This window comes from Taurulus bubalis (genome assembly GCF_910589615.1).
Source record: "Taurulus bubalis genome assembly, chromosome: 5".
NCBI classification, from domain to species: domain Eukaryota; kingdom Metazoa; phylum Chordata; class Actinopteri; order Perciformes; family Cottidae; genus Taurulus; species Taurulus bubalis.
This window is the reverse complement of record NC_136593.1, coordinates 16,186,068-16,201,619: the sequence shown is the minus strand read 5'-3', so window position 1 is coordinate 16,201,619 and position 15,552 is coordinate 16,186,068. Positions and strand designations below refer to the sequence as shown.

Sequence of the window (15,552 nt, the reverse complement as noted above, 5' to 3'; positions counted from 1 at the left end):
ACACGTCCCTTTTCAACTTAAACGTGATTAAACAATACGTTTTTCTCGCTCTAATGCATATCACACGTATACAATATATATACAGACCATATTGTACGTTGGGAAATGTAGGGTTCACAATATATAATCGTTTGAACAAATTAATGTCATGATGATAGAACTCACTCTTGTTTTTCATTGCATTACATTACCAATCAAACAAATACAAATACATACCCTAGAATATGTCCGTCAGTCAGTGACATTTCATTTTAATACTGGTAAGTAAACTTGAAATTGCAAATTCAGTCATCTCCATTTAATGTATAATTTGTACTGTGAGCCTGCAAACTGACATTTAATGACCGAAAATAGCAATATAATTTAAATTCATATGATCGGAATGTAATTTCCAGTTCGGGTTACCCAAAGTTAATTTTACTTTAAATGTCAATATGCAAATGAAATCCCCCTCAACATTACAGCCAACACTTAGGAGCTTTTAATCAATGTCTATCTGTTCCAAGAGTCAGAATTAAACATGAAGAAGCAGCGTTCAGCTTTTCTGCTCCACATATCTGGAACAAGGTTCCTGAAAGCTGCAGGTCTGCTGAGACCCTCAGCTCCTTTAAATACAGATTGAAGACTTGTTTGCTGTTGCCTTTAATTGAACCAGATTAAAGGATAATCAATCAAGTTCTGCATCTCACTACAGCATTTCATTTCTTAAACTGCACTGCAACTTTTATTCTATTTTTTGCTTTTTGACTGTTTTAATGAATGTTCATGTTTTTAAATCTTGTTTTCTTCTGCATTATGTTTTGATGCTTATAATGGTTTTATGTGAAGCACTTTGAATCGCCTTGTTGAAATGTGCTATACAAATAAACTTGCTTTGCCTATAGAGCCAACTCTACAAAATTGAGAAAATGATTTATCCATTAAGCATCTCATAGCTTTAGCTGTAACAAGAGTTTCAAGGAAATACAAACAAGTGTTGTAAGAACAAGATCTATGTGTTGTGTAAGATCTAACTAGGTCCCAGAGTAAATAGATTTTATCCAAATGATCGAAACTGGTTCACATTTTACTCTGAACATATTTCTTGTTTGTCGAAGATAATACTGTACATTTCCATCAATGTGACTAATTACGAAGTAATTTCCACAAACCAGACACCGACTGTATTGGAGAACACATTTATTAAAAAAAAAAAAAAAAGTTTAATCAACACATTAAATGTCCATTCAAACATTTTATAAAAATTTGCAAGATATTTAAAACCATTCACACTATAGAAACATTGGTTTAAAAATCGAAACATTGGTTTAAATAAAATAAAAATGCAGTACTTTAATAAATTGCCAAAACCCACGAAACAAAGTTTAAGTTAAAGTAATTTCCTCCAGCTCGTGTGCTGAAACAATACAATTCAGATATTGTATACATTCTGTTTCTAGCAGAGTTTGGGTTTTCCAGCTCATCTACTGCAGGTGAACAGGTAAGCCATACACCACAGGTGCCGCTCCTACGAGGTGTTTCATGTGCGTGACCTGACGTGATTGGCCCATATAATCCAGGAGGGACGCTCCGGAACCAGCAGATAACCAGGAGTCCAACAAGACTTTGGTGAAGCGATCAATATCCCGATCTGTGACATCCCACAGGTTTCCCAAAAAAAGGGGGCTACGGGAAAAACAAGTTTTTAATGTATTCATAGGACACATTTAACCGATCCTTATTCAACTGCGAGTAAATTTAATCTCACCAGCCTGCTGTGAGGTAGTTGAGGACGATGCCTTGTCCTTCCTGATTGCCGCGCACTGCCAGAGCGGCACTACTGCAACCAAAGATCAGAGAAGCTGCTCTCATCGGCCGCTTCAGGACCGCTTGGCCGTCGAAGAATCGTGCGCCTGCACCATGACCCACGTAACTTAAGCATCCCGGGGTGAGAAGGACATGGACACCGATAAAGTAAAACTGGTTGTCAAATCAAAGAGCTCAGTATAAAACATGAACCTTTTACAACTGAATTATTATTTTTTTAAACCCACTACATAGTGTTTGTTAAAGGTTATCCTCTTATAATTATTTTACAATATGTTTTTGAATACTTTTTCTTTGGGAGTTTGAAAAGAAAATAATCTGTGACAGGAATTGAGCTACAATTTTAAATTAGATTAATCTACCAACTCAATTAAAAAGATGAATTGTTTAGTGAATAGTGAAGCTGGAAAAAAATAAAATATTAGCATCAACAGGCAAAAAATAATGTGCCTGTTGATCTGCTATTTGATCAAAGAATTGTGTTTAGCTTTAATTGGTTAAAACAGTGATTTTGAAGAACTTTCATAATGCATTATTTTCCACATTTTGCAGTATTACAAACTGCAAGTATTATTTCCACTACCTATCAGGATACTTAAGATCAAACTCACATGTATAGATCCTTTGTAGCAACAGCTTCTTCCAGTTGACTCGAGTCAGGAGCAACACCACAAACGCCGTCCCAATCCAGTTGACTGTAATGAGAACGGTAATGTAGTAAATGGGAAGAAAACCGGCTGATGACATGAAGACTTACTGCCAGATCGAAAGGTTTCATCTGTCATGAGTGTCGGTCTCACCTGCTAAACCATTCCTTGAATTGTCCTTGAGAGTTTCTTAAATTGGCATCAGGGTCCACCACATAAAACACCTGCTTTGCATCCACGCCTTGCTTTAGGATGGATTGAGAGTCAGTCTGAAGGGGACGATTGAAAAAACAATATCCGTAACAACCACTCACTTTAACTGTCGAGACGTAAATTACATGTTCACCACAGGCCATATTGCCACAGTAATGGAGCTTAATCGTACCTCATTCTGAATGCTCAGTCCAATTACAGAGTGCAGAGAAGGCATCCGGCTGACAGAGTGAGACTTTAATATGGAGGTGCTCTCCCACGGCAGCTTCTGAAGGTACTGCAAGAGAAACGGGAGAAGATACCTCTTCATTTTAGCACCATCCTACCTCACAAAGAACATATCACACAAGTGCGTTTGAAGGTATTTTCTCTCCCAGAAAGGCCCCACTATGTACAAATCAGGCTATAAGAAAATGCATTATTTAATAGAGATGACGAAACCAACCTTGTCCAAGATGAGAACCACATGACCGCGGGGCTCATCTCTGCAAGCGAGCTGGGACACCGCTGTCTGGAGAAGCTGGTCACACTCTGTATCCCACTGCAGAGAGACTCCCAGAGCAAATCTCTTGAGGTCCTCTTGTGAGAGCACAGGAGAGGCAGACAGCACAGCCTGAAACACAGAAGTGTAATGTGAGTAGATGTTGCTTTACTGTTCCTTTTCCAACAGAAATCAAGACGGAAACATAACACACACCGTCAACATTTCCTCACTGACTATCACTCCCTTTGCAGACAAAGACTTGCAAAGTTGCTGTGCCTGTTTGGAGAGCTTAGGATCCAATGACGGGGGTAGGAGAAAGCTCCACCAGCACCCCAGCAGTTTCTCCATCACCTTCAACAGTTTCTGAAAGAAATGTGTTTTCTTAGTGGAAGTGTATAACTTTTAAGTGAGACTGCGTAAATAACGCAGACATTTTGAAGTCCCCCGAGACTCCCCAGTAGCACCCTCGTTCTTCCCCACTTACCCCAACTCGAGAGTCAAGTGCCCCGCGGCCCTCCCACCACTTGGCTTTCTCAGACACAGAGCTCACCAGCTTCTGCTCCACCTGAATACTATCTATCTCCTGAACCAGCCAACCGATGGAGTGCTGCATAACACAGAGACAGCATTATAATCACGGAAGTTCATGATAAACCACAGGGAAATTCCAAGTCAAGCAAACATTTCTTCCACATCATAGTATTACACTGCAATCTTTTATTCATTTATTTTTCTATTGAATTTAGTGTGACGTAATGACTCATTGATGCAAAAAAGCAGTTGCTGCATTCACCATTTCGGATGAATATGGAGTAGGACTGTCTTCTAAAATATTTTTATCGATGCCTTTATATTTGAAATAAATACAGCTACAGCTGTAGTAAATATTTCCCTTTAAGCTAGGCTACTTGATAAAAGATGGGAGAGTATGAGCATGGCAAGATTTTAAAGTAACTTGTGTCACCACATTGCTAAACACTTACAGCACAATATACTTATCTGGTTTTAGATTAAGGCTACCATTCGACTCAGAAAATAATGTACTGTCCCCTAACCTGTTGTTTAGAGGTAGGGGTGTGAACAGTGACAGGGGCAGATCCCTTCTCAAGACGTGACAGCATGACGTTGTCACCCATCTCCCCAGGTTTTACTCCAAGCACAGACATCACACACACAGTAACCCCTGTAAAGGAGAGGGATGCACATAAAGAAAGGATAATAGTACATGAGCATAATGCAGTGCAATAGTAATCTGAATTAAATCAGGTTATGGAGAAGAAACAGCTCACACTCACCGAGTTAGTATAGCTACAGTAGCAAAAGGAATGACATACTCGTTTGGATTTTGATCTCTGAGCAAGTTTTTATTGTGAGTTTATCACAGATATCTAAAACTTAGCCATAACCTCTAATAATGCAAAACAGATTTTGATGGAAACAAACATGAACATTTACCCAGTTTGAGATCAAGACAGTATTTCTTACTTTACCTGGGGGAAGCTGTTGAATTAGTTGGAGAAACTCTTGACAGTGGCTCTTGGGGAAAGCAGCAGAGTCAGCAGTTGGGAAGGAGAAGATGTTCTCCAACCGCAAAAACCTCTGTTCAGTGGAGTTCTTGGACGCGTTTGGAGTGACCTCATCTATACTCAGAGCATCCATCTTGTCTGCTAACTCACTGGACACCTTTCTCAGCTTTCTGTTCGAATGATGACACAAAGCAACATTAATTAAACCATTTGTAATATTGTCAATTTAAAATAATCTTTAGCCTTGAGCTGTCAAAACAATTATTTTAAATATATTCTAAAAGTGTTGGTCAGAGGGACATCACGACATTGCACTGTACATACAAGACCTATGCTTACTTGAGAGAACTGGCCAAATGCCTGATTGTGTGATGACGATTTGTGATGCCCAAAGAGTGGGCGTGCAGCATGGCTGTAGTTATGGGGTCCTGCTGTCCTCTGGTCAAGGCCAGGAGATCACAGAGGGTCGGGTAGATAGTTGGGGAGGGGAAGTGCTGGAGGGCCAGCCATGCTGTTCGGAGCAACGACTCAACATCCTCCAGAGAAAGATTGTCTGAGAGAAGAAACATTTAAATTACAGACACAACTGGAGGTAAGAAGGTTAAATAGCTACAATGAAGACCAACAGTGTTTACTTCTTTACTTTAGGCATCGTAACCCTTATTTCTCATTACAAGATGCTTTCCCTATATTAGTGGCATGTTTCCCTCCTCTCATACACACATATTGTAAAGTTACATTACAAGATTGCGAGTCGGACTCCAATAAAAAAAAAAAGGATACATTATACCATAAAGATAGTGTCATAATTCAGACCAACTGCAGTAGTGTAAAGCCTCACCTGGCCTGGTGTATGAATGAGAGAGGTGAGTTTGTAGACCTTCTCTCAGATGGGTTCTGCTCCTTATTTCAGACAAGTCGTCTCTCTCCAATTCACCACTCATATCCCTTCTCAAAACCTCTAAATCTATGTAGAGTCAAGAAAGAGATTAGAACTCTGGCTCTTTATCAATATGTTGTTAGATACAGTGATGACCATTATTATCGAGTTTCAAATCATTAACAGTGAGCTTTGAAGGCATCACTAAACTGCATGTTTCAACAAGCAATATGATGATGGATGGCACAAAATAAACCTATCGTGGTAAATTTTGTGCAAATGCCAGGTAATTAAGTTACATGTTTAGTCATTAATGGGGAGTTTCACAAACGTGCACAAAATACACACCTGTATCTTTACTTGAAGCAGCCTCTTCAGAGTCAGATGTCCTGAGCTGCTCAATGCTAATGTCCAGAACTTGATTAGTGTCCTCCTCAATGGTCCTCATCTTGTCTGGCTCCTCCACTGAATCTGCTTCTACCCTGGACAGCTCCCTTCTAGTTCTTCCTCTTCTGGTTGAGGCAGTCTGGTTGACCAAAGACTCATCATCCTCAGAAGTCATCAGCGGCATTGCAGTGGTCTTCTTACCCCTGGTCTGCCTCTTGGGTGGGACCTTCTCTGCAGGTGGATCTGGGGCTGTTTTACAGGTCTGCGCAGCTCTTCTTGTGGTGGTTCGCTTTTTAGGGACATCTATTTTATCCTTGGGCTCTGCCGGGATGTTGGCTTCCGTGTCACTCTCATCGCTAAACTCCACCTGTATTGAAATACAAAAAAAAAGACAGTTAATAAAACACATAAAAAGCGGTATATTTTTCGCAACAATAAAAACTGCTTCAATTAGATGCCTACCACAAAACGTGATTTCTTTGTGCGTCTGGGGGCAGCGGGCACAGGTTGGGGTTTGTCTTGAACTGGAGACAACTCCTTATACACATGAAACTGGAGCTTAGAAGCAGTCCTCGGTGCTTTCTGCACTGAAGAAGGGGCTTTCACCTTTTGAATAGGAGTGCAGGCCAATGTAGGTACCACCGTGTCAAAGTCAAAATAGTCAAGCTTCCTACTAGATGACTCAGGCTTTACCATTACTGGTGTCATGGGAACAAGTCCCTTTCCTTTGGTTGAAAAGCTTGTCACTTGATTCCTGGGCTTGACAACCTTGACCTTCTTGGCCTCCTTTGTTTCGTCAGGAATATCTAGGTTTTTATTGGACCCTTTAGGCTTCTTAAGCACGGATGAGGGAGCCACCACTTTCTGTTCAGATTTCAGCTTTTTATCCTCTTTTGGTGCATTCCAAGTCCAAACATTTGAGAAGAGCTCCTCTGGGCTGCAGCCCTTTTTCTCAGCCAAGGTAACCAATGACACAATGGCTTTGGTTGCCATTAGGCCTGCTCTCACAGGTCCTAGCATAGGAGAAGGTGTGGAATCAACAAATGCCAAGCCTGCTTCCAGTACTTTCCATATGCCATAGACCTTGCTATGCCTTGGTTCCAGTCCAGACAGGGCCATGTTGAGGTAGACACGGCCCACCACGTCCTGCATCAGAGAGGGCTTAGAGGGGCGTTTGCCGGGGCCACAGGGAGGGAAGAGCTTAGCCAATTTTGCCCCAAGTTTGGCAACAACACTCTTACAGCGAGCTAATGTTGCCGTCTGAAGTTTAAAACTGACTTTGGCTTCATTGGGATCTAGCTGCAGTACCAGATCAGCCTGTGTAGCTGCCCAGCGAACAGTGGCACGGCCCAGACATGGCTCCGAGCAGCAGGGGCATTGGCAGTCAGATTCATGCGCCAGGGAGGAGAGCCAGCGGCGAGGCTGGGCTTTAAGGGGCGGGGAGCTGGCCACATCCCTCACTACAGGTTCTTTGCCAATCCACCTAGTGCTTAGGATGCCCTTAAGATCATCCTCTACGTCAGGAAGGAGCAACTGAGATTTCTGTGCCGGGCGACCTTTCCTCGGTTTGATTTTCACTTCAGCCTTCTGCACCTGATCAGAAGAATCTGAGGAAAAGAAACAAATAGAGGTCCGTTATACAGTACAAGGAAAAGACATGCTTTAAATTAGACAATAACCTTATTTTTTACAACTTACCGGGAATAAACATGACCACAACTTTTAAAATACACAATTTTACTATAAGCCAAATACACATGTTGGACCAATATCCAGCCTTATTTGAGCAGAAGGTTTGTATTCAACATACCTGTACAGAGTTCCAGAAGGTTTCTGACTTTGTCTAAATCAATTCTACTTTCCTCCCTCTCCCCCTGCATCAGTTCCAACTCAGCTTTCATCACCAGCAGCTCAGCACATCTAAAACAACGACAAGAGAAAATAAATTATGAAGACAGCATTACTTAGTATGTACTATTAGAACAAATTCATATAGTTATACCGATTTATATTACTGCAATTACACTGTTAAACAGTGTAATTGCAGTAATATAAATCTTTGTTTATACTTTGTTTCTGGACTGTTTTATATTTTAGAGTTGAAACAGCAGGAATCCATAATAATCATCTTATAATTGGGATTTATTACATGGCTGTTGTATTAGATTGCAGTTGACTGTACAGGGTGGGTATATGACTGACTATAACATTTAGTATTTCTTTATAAATAAATACACAAGAGAACTATACTGTATAGATTATATTTGAACAATTAAAAAAGGGACTGCAGTAAAAACTTCAGGACCAATAAATGGATAAACACGCTTAACAGCACACAAAAAATAAGCAGAAACAAGTTGTGACCTGCCGATAAGTTTAGTATTGTACACTGCAGGAAAAAAAAATAATTTAAGAATAGGGATGGGTATCGTTTGGGTTTTTTCCGATACCGGTGCTAAACCGATACCGGTGCCTAAACGGTGCCTGAACCGATACTTTTTTATTGCCAAGGCAATTTTTTTTCTTCAAATTGAACAAAATATTAACTGTTTAAAGTATACTATAAATATAAATAAATACATACAAAATACTTGACTTCAAACCTTTTAACTTCAAAAAGAACAGACACAAGCATCAGGTGTTCTGATGGAACCGTGTGCAACAGAACTCAGACACTGATGGCTTCTACAAACTGCTGCTTTACTGGACTACACGTCATCATTAATATCAACTGGGAGAGATTTGTTCCAGAAAGCTGTGGATGGACGTTCAAAAGCTCGTGCTCGTGTCTCCAGCGATCTCTGCGCGCGCTGTGTGTGTGAGCGCTGGAAGCCCCGCCCCCTTAAGCCCCGCTCTGCATGCAGGCAGACAGCGCCGCAGCGAGTGCACTCTGATCCGCGCTATTTTTATAATCGTTTTTGGCGTGCGGGTACCGCGCTACCTTTTTAGTATCTATATACCGTGCAACTTTACAGAGTAGTGTAAAAAAAAAAAAAAAGTATTTAAATCAGCTCAGGCACCGGAAGGAAGCACCGAAATCTGCGTTGCTTTTCGGTCCAGTAGGTACCGGACGTGTTGGAACCGGTGCCATATTGGCACCGGTTCTCGGTACCCAACCCTATTTAAGAATGGCCAGTAAACAACAATAATATCAGAGCACAATATCTTTTGGACACTGCTTCACCATTTACATTTTAACCCTCGACCATGCATGTGTACGTACTGGCTGAGCGCTTGCAGCTTGATGGCCAGTTTGAGCGCTTCTAGACATTGGAGCCTGGCATCGTTGACGGCTCCACAGCTGCTCCTCACAGCCACGACCTTCATAGAGCAGTTCAGAAGCTCTGAGAGCAGCTGCCACTTCATCACCAAGTTATCTCCTGCTCATAGATCAAGAGGGAGAGTGAGAGTATCATGGCAGACGGCACTAAAAGAGACATCAATAAGGTATTAGAACCTTTTTCATTCAGTTCATGTGTGGGAGAAACCTACCTTGGTCGATGAAGCGCATGTCTGAGCTGCTGCCGTTTGACCCATATAGGCCCTTCCCCACTAAAGTGACCAGCAGGCTGCAGAGAAGCTTCAGACTTTCATATAGGGCACTGTCCGGGCTATTTAGACCTGAGACACAATCACATGTTCTTACTTCATTAAAGCTACAAACCTCCTCTCCACATTCTCACGATGCAAAACAAAAATGATAGTGGTGCAAATGCTTTATCTAACCATGCTGTGTGATATGGCTTCTCTGGGCTTGTGGCAGTGCAGCTGTGTCTAAACTCAGATAGGAGCTGCAGGTCTGGAGCATCCGAGCACGCAGCAGGTACCAACTCTTTGACTGCCTCTGCTTGTTCACTTCTTTAAGTACCTCACACAGATACGGTACTCCACGATCCACCTGCGATATGGTCAACAGAAAAGGGGCCATTTAACAGAATCACCTATTCCAGCAAAAGCACAATAACAATGCAAGAAATAATGCTTCCAGACATGGCACTGACCTGTCCTGTGCTGTAGCAGTACTGAGCTTTCAACAGAATGGCCATCATAGAGAGAGAAGAAGGTCCATCAGCAGTCGAAACAGAGGTAAGAAACATGTCTGCTTGCTCTAGCTGGGCCTTAAAAATCAGCACAATAAACAAAGTGAGATATAGTATATAAAATGAGATATAGTATGTTTGCTACGAATAATTATTACAAAACTGCATTACCAAAGCCAGTTCAGGAGTGCCCATATCTAGGAGAAGGCTGGCTGATTGACAAAGGGAGCTGGCACAGCCGTGGGCATCTGCAAGTTGGCGTGAAAGTCCAATCGCAAGCTGGTAAGCTTCCAAAGCCTTTAGAGGCTACATAAGAAATTAGATTAGATAAATACGCAGATTAATTATCAATGATGTGAACAATACTTATAATAACCTGACCACAGAATACACCATAAAATAGCACATACACATCTATGTATTTCTTCCAGTAAAACTTCTAAATTAAAACAATTCTTCTCCAAAGTTCTTAACCAAGTGATTACTTATTTGATAGAAGCGTAATCAATTTGGTGATGAGAGAGAAACTAAAAAGAGACCCTCCAGAATGTATTTTTACCTTTCCTTTGAGTTTAAAGAGAGCTGCAGTCACAGCGATGGAGCTACAGGTCTGTTTGGAGTTTCTGACAGAAGGCAACACGCGTCTCTGGAGAAGAGCGGACCACTCCTCAAGTGCGCTTTCCAAAGGCTTGCACAACTCTTTCAGGAAATAAAAAAATATGTATATTAATCTCAAAAACAGCAAGGTGACTAGACCCACCAATAGTGCCTAGCAGAGATGTGTTCAGAATAGCAAAACAACAGATTATGGTACAAGTATAACTATCATGTCATGTGTCTATAGTAGGATGATTAATGATACGAAAAAGGGCTCTTACTGTTCTCTGCAGCCAGGTTAAAATGCAAGCCTTCATAGACCAGGATGCTGTCTTGTGTCTTCTGCTTGTCTTCATAATCAAAATCATTGGTTTCCATTTGATTGGCCACACACCGTGTCTGCTCACGCAACTCTCTCATTTTTTTGTCCCTGTCAATGGTCTGACCAAAAACAAACAAGCCCCATTAATTAATCACACGACAGTTGGCCAGTGTATTAAACCAAGACTTAAAGAGAGTTGATTTCCAGTAATAATAGAGCTCACCTCCTGAAGGTTCTTCTCAAGAGTGCAGATATAGAGCCAAAGTAAAGCATGGGCCTTGTCATCCTTCAGTCTGTCAGCATTCTCTGGAGTCTCTGGTTCTTCTTCAAGTAGCCGTAAAGCTTCATGGGTGAAATCAACCGCTGTGCTGTACAGTTACAAATGAACACAGAGACAGTAAGCTGTTGCCTTAAGTTGCCAGCTGCTAAATTATTTGCCCCAACCACACAAATAAAACAGTGTATTTGTAAATGTCAAAGAGCACCACTCATTAGAAATTATGTAGATACAAGCTCCTACCAGTCAGTCTGTTCACTGAAATCCTGATAACACACAACTTGGGCCATGTCACAGAGGTAGACGGCACGCAGATGGGTGTGGGAGCTGTCCTCGTGGCAGATGTCCAACAGATCACAGAGTGTGTTGTAACGCTCCTGGGCCGTGTCTCCTGCCACGTCCTTATAGCAACGCAACTCTTCCTCCAATAGGCAAAGCATTACTCGCTCATCTGGGACGTCAGGACCAAAACCATCGTGTAATGTTCTGTTTCAGGATGGGACAAGTTTCCTTTCTATTAAAAATCTACAAAACACATCCTCTATATGAAAAAATAAAAATCAAGTTTCTCTGTACCTGAGACGGATATCCTCCTCAGAGTTACGAGTAGCGTCAGTCTTTGTTTTCACCCACAGGGAGACCGGTTCAGACATATGGGTAGTGATTTTGTCCCCCAAAGCCTTCAGCCACAGGATTACCCAGTCCAATGCTCGCTCCAGCTGTCCACCCCGCCTAGACGTCTGCACGGCCAGCATGAAGGGGCGACTCAACTAGGTAGTCAAAAGCCATGTTAATGATTGAGATGTGTAAAAAAAAATGTCTCTTCTTCTCTCAGGATCATTTGGGTTTACTTCCATCACAGCCTATTTAAAATCAGGAGGTAATCTGTATACCAACAACCAAGCCCATTCAAGATAAAGACATGATTTATACACTATAGTATTAATGTGAAGGTATACGATATGCCAAATAAATAAATAAATAAAAACACACTTAAAAGGACTTACCCTATCGACAGAGAGCGAGACAGGGCAATTCTTGCATAGATCTTTGCAGACAATCTCAACTAGTGTGAAGGCCTGGTCATAGAGACGCCGGTTGTAAAATCCACATGCCAAGTTGCTCACAGCAATCACTGCAAGACACACGATAATCTTAAAATGTCATTCAGTAGAACAATAAAATGTGAACCGTCTATATATTGCAATTTAACTAAGCATTTCAGAACCAATCACAAGACCTGAAATCAGCGTCAGAAATACACAAGGGCAAAGGGCAAAACTGCCCCTAAGAAATATAAGTTTGCCTCTGATATCACTAGGAGAGGGGCAAAAAATGCCCCCAAAATTTCCTCTAATAATTATGATAATTTAATGAACTCGTCAAAAACATCGTAGCCTATAAGACCCGGTCTAGTTGCCATAGGCAAAGGTTCGGCGATTTGCGCATGCGCAGGCAGCAGGCTCAGTTTTGAGTACAATACACAAGCACTTTGGCTCGTTTCTATTGAACCTGGAGCAGGAGAGCTACTCCGGTGCTCCGCGCAGGAGTAGCGAGTGCTGCAGTCTTCACCCTGGGAGCGTTTCAAAGCGTTTTCACGCCACATATTGGTCGATTCTCCGCTGGTGTGAGTGCTCAGCGCTCACCTGTGCGCGCGCGCGCACACACACACACACACACACACACACACACACACACACACACACACACACACACACACACACACACACACACACACACACACACACACACACACACACACACACACACACGTGTCTGTGAGCATCGGGGCGGAACTCCACCGTGCGCGGTACTCCACCGTGCGCGGTACTGAGAGCAGTGAAGAGTTGTAAACGTGCGACCATAGAGAGACAGAAATGACATGCCGTCGTGTAGATAAGATCAATAACATAAGACCGTTTAGTTTGTTTAATAACAGAACAAGGTCCTTTGGGAAAGGGAACCTTAAATTACTTCTGTTGTGATCTGGCGCTATAGAAAAAATGTAGGCAGGGTAGGCAGGGTAGGAAATTTGAGGGGGGGGGGGCAGAGGGTGCCCCCCCCCCCTCAAATTTCCTACCCTGCCTGACATGTTAACAATCTAGACTGTAATATCACCTGCTTTGACGAGAAGGTTTTCACTAGACAGTTTACGCAGTTCAGTCATCATCTGTCCAGCTGTGGCTTGGCAGTAGAGCAGCACTCTGTCCAATGTGTCACTGTTCTCCAGCTGAGAACAACAAATCACAATCAGTACTCAAACCTGAAGTACAATTAGAACAGCAGCAACATGCTCCAACTGTGCGATTCAGTGGTCTTATTTGTTCTATTACAGAAGCAGCCTCACCTGTGATGCGAGCATGCTCTCGTAAGCAAACACGAAGCCTTGGTAAATACTGAAGCAAAGTGCCTGTTGCAGTCTGCTGCACTCAGCCTGGCATGTTGAATTCTGTAAATAAAGAAAATCAAAAAGGTTTGTAATGTGTATAGATTTTCCTCAAGAAAATTAATTTAACCTAAATATGGCTATTTAATGGCAACTGAGAAAAAGCCAACAGTGCTCTTATTTTACAGAATGATTCCCCTACCTTTTTTTTCTAGAACACACAAACAAAAATAACGAATTTTCCTAAAGTCACCAACTATACCCACCTTCTTTAGCGTCTTCACTAGCCGTTCTTGGTGCTCCTCACAAAAAGAAAACCAAGCCAGTAGCACAGGTCCACTTATTGCCTTGCTGTGGCCAGTTTCGACAGCCCATGTCACTAGTCCACAACCTTCCAGGACGGCATGAGCTTCTCTGTCCCCCAGGGCAGCTGAAAGAGACCTCAATGCCCTGGCACACTCTGTCAAAGCCTGGCCACTCTTTCCGCCAGCCTTCATTGTAGAATGAATCTTTACTGCCCATTTGCCGAGTACCATGGCTGTACGGTGACAGTCAGCATTGCCTGCAACCTTGTTCTCGATGTCATTCAAGAAGGTGAACGCCAGATCATACTGGCCAGCCTTACAAAGCACCTTCACTACAGTTAACACCATTTCAAAAAGCGGATATAAACTTGCTGTCTCAGTAGACTGCTTGGACCTGCCCCCCTCACAGCCTTGACCATCAGTCCAGCATCTGTTGAAAAGTGTGTGCATTTCTTGGAGAAGAAAAGAGGCATCGTCCTTGGTTACCGCTTCACAGCTACCCTCAAATTCAGCGATGGCATCCTCTGTATATATGGGGACCTTGGAGAAAGAGGGGGTTGCACTTTCTATGTCCAACAACAGAAGGAAGCTCAGCGATTGTATCTGGCAGTGGAGTTTGTCACGGGTATTCAGGATTTTCTTTTCTTTGGTAGCAGATAGTCCATTCCAGAGCACCGAGAAGCAGCTCCGCACAAGAACACTGTAGTCCTCACCCTATGGACCATATAAGAACAATCCTGTTAACGCAGACACTAAAAAGGTGATCATTCAGTGCAGATGTAGAATTCACAACACATGTAAATGAACTAAAATAGAAAAGTGATGCGTACCTGTTGGGCTGAGGCAAGCCTGCTGTAAAGCAACCCAGCGACATGGCTACACAGACTGTGAGCTTCTAGTGTGCTTAGCTTCTTGACAATATGGAAAATTATCTTTTCCATGTATAGTGGACTGCTCTGAGCCACAAGTGCTGCAGAAATGTCATAGCCATGCAGGGAAAGCTCCACCAGCTGGACCAACTGACTGACATGGTCAAGATTAGGTGATGCAACTCCAAGTTGATGGTTACAGGCCCTGATGACCCGGTCACACAGTGTGCGACCCTGAAGGCCCGATCGACTCTTCACATAATTCTGCAAAACATATTCATGAATGAAAAAGACAGGTTTAGATTAATTTAAAAGCGGGATTTATAAATAACTAATGTGTTTTGGCATTTTTCTTCTCAAAAACATGTTTAACACAGCAAATGGAACTTGCTGCTTATTGTTTAAACGTCTTTGCTTGTAGAAAACTAATACCGTGTAACGTTACTAGGAATACGAGTGGTTTATCTGTATGATTATGCTAACCTGTAGCTCGTGAAGTAACCGCTCAGTCTCTTCCACAGAAGAAGTCCGCTTGACGTACTCATCCACTTTCAAACACTTCATGACTGCAGCTGTAGAAACCCGGTTATTAAGTACATTTGATTTTAAACTTCGGTTAACCGAGGAGCGTAGCTAAGCTAACGTTAGCATCAACGTCAACATGAAGCCGTTTGACTAACGTTAACGTTTGCCAGCTTTAACAGGACAACATGCAGTAACTTACTTGAAGCAGGACACCTTTACGGCCACACGTTTATATCCACGACAGATAAAAGGCAGACTTGTTCTCCATAACAACACAATTAAGCAGCG

General features: G+C 42.2%; 1 protein-coding gene across 1 annotated transcript; it reads right to left on the bottom strand.

Moving 5' to 3' along the window:
- Positions 1–1,199: 1,199 nt before the first annotated feature.
- On the bottom strand, positions 1,200–15,303 carry espl1 (extra spindle pole bodies like 1, separase; the record flags this gene model as incomplete). The annotated part of the gene is made up of 31 exons (XM_079218690.1): positions 1,200–1,665; positions 1,748–1,912; positions 2,418–2,501; positions 2,607–2,722; positions 2,839–2,943; positions 3,112–3,279; positions 3,364–3,513; positions 3,635–3,757; positions 4,206–4,333; positions 4,641–4,846; positions 5,016–5,229; positions 5,518–5,643; positions 5,905–6,310; positions 6,406–7,550; positions 7,754–7,863; positions 9,167–9,323; positions 9,436–9,564; positions 9,670–9,841; positions 9,945–10,061; positions 10,155–10,289; positions 10,543–10,682; positions 10,862–11,021; positions 11,126–11,270; positions 11,423–11,665; positions 11,756–11,949; positions 12,187–12,314; positions 13,298–13,409; positions 13,527–13,628; positions 13,832–14,584; positions 14,701–15,003; positions 15,223–15,303. The coding sequence occupies 31 exons, from the start codon at positions 15,301–15,303 to the stop codon at positions 1,464–1,466; spliced, it is 6,519 nt and encodes a 2,172-aa protein (XP_079074816.1). The 3' UTR covers positions 1,200–1,463.
- Positions 15,304–15,552: the final 249 nt, after the last annotated feature.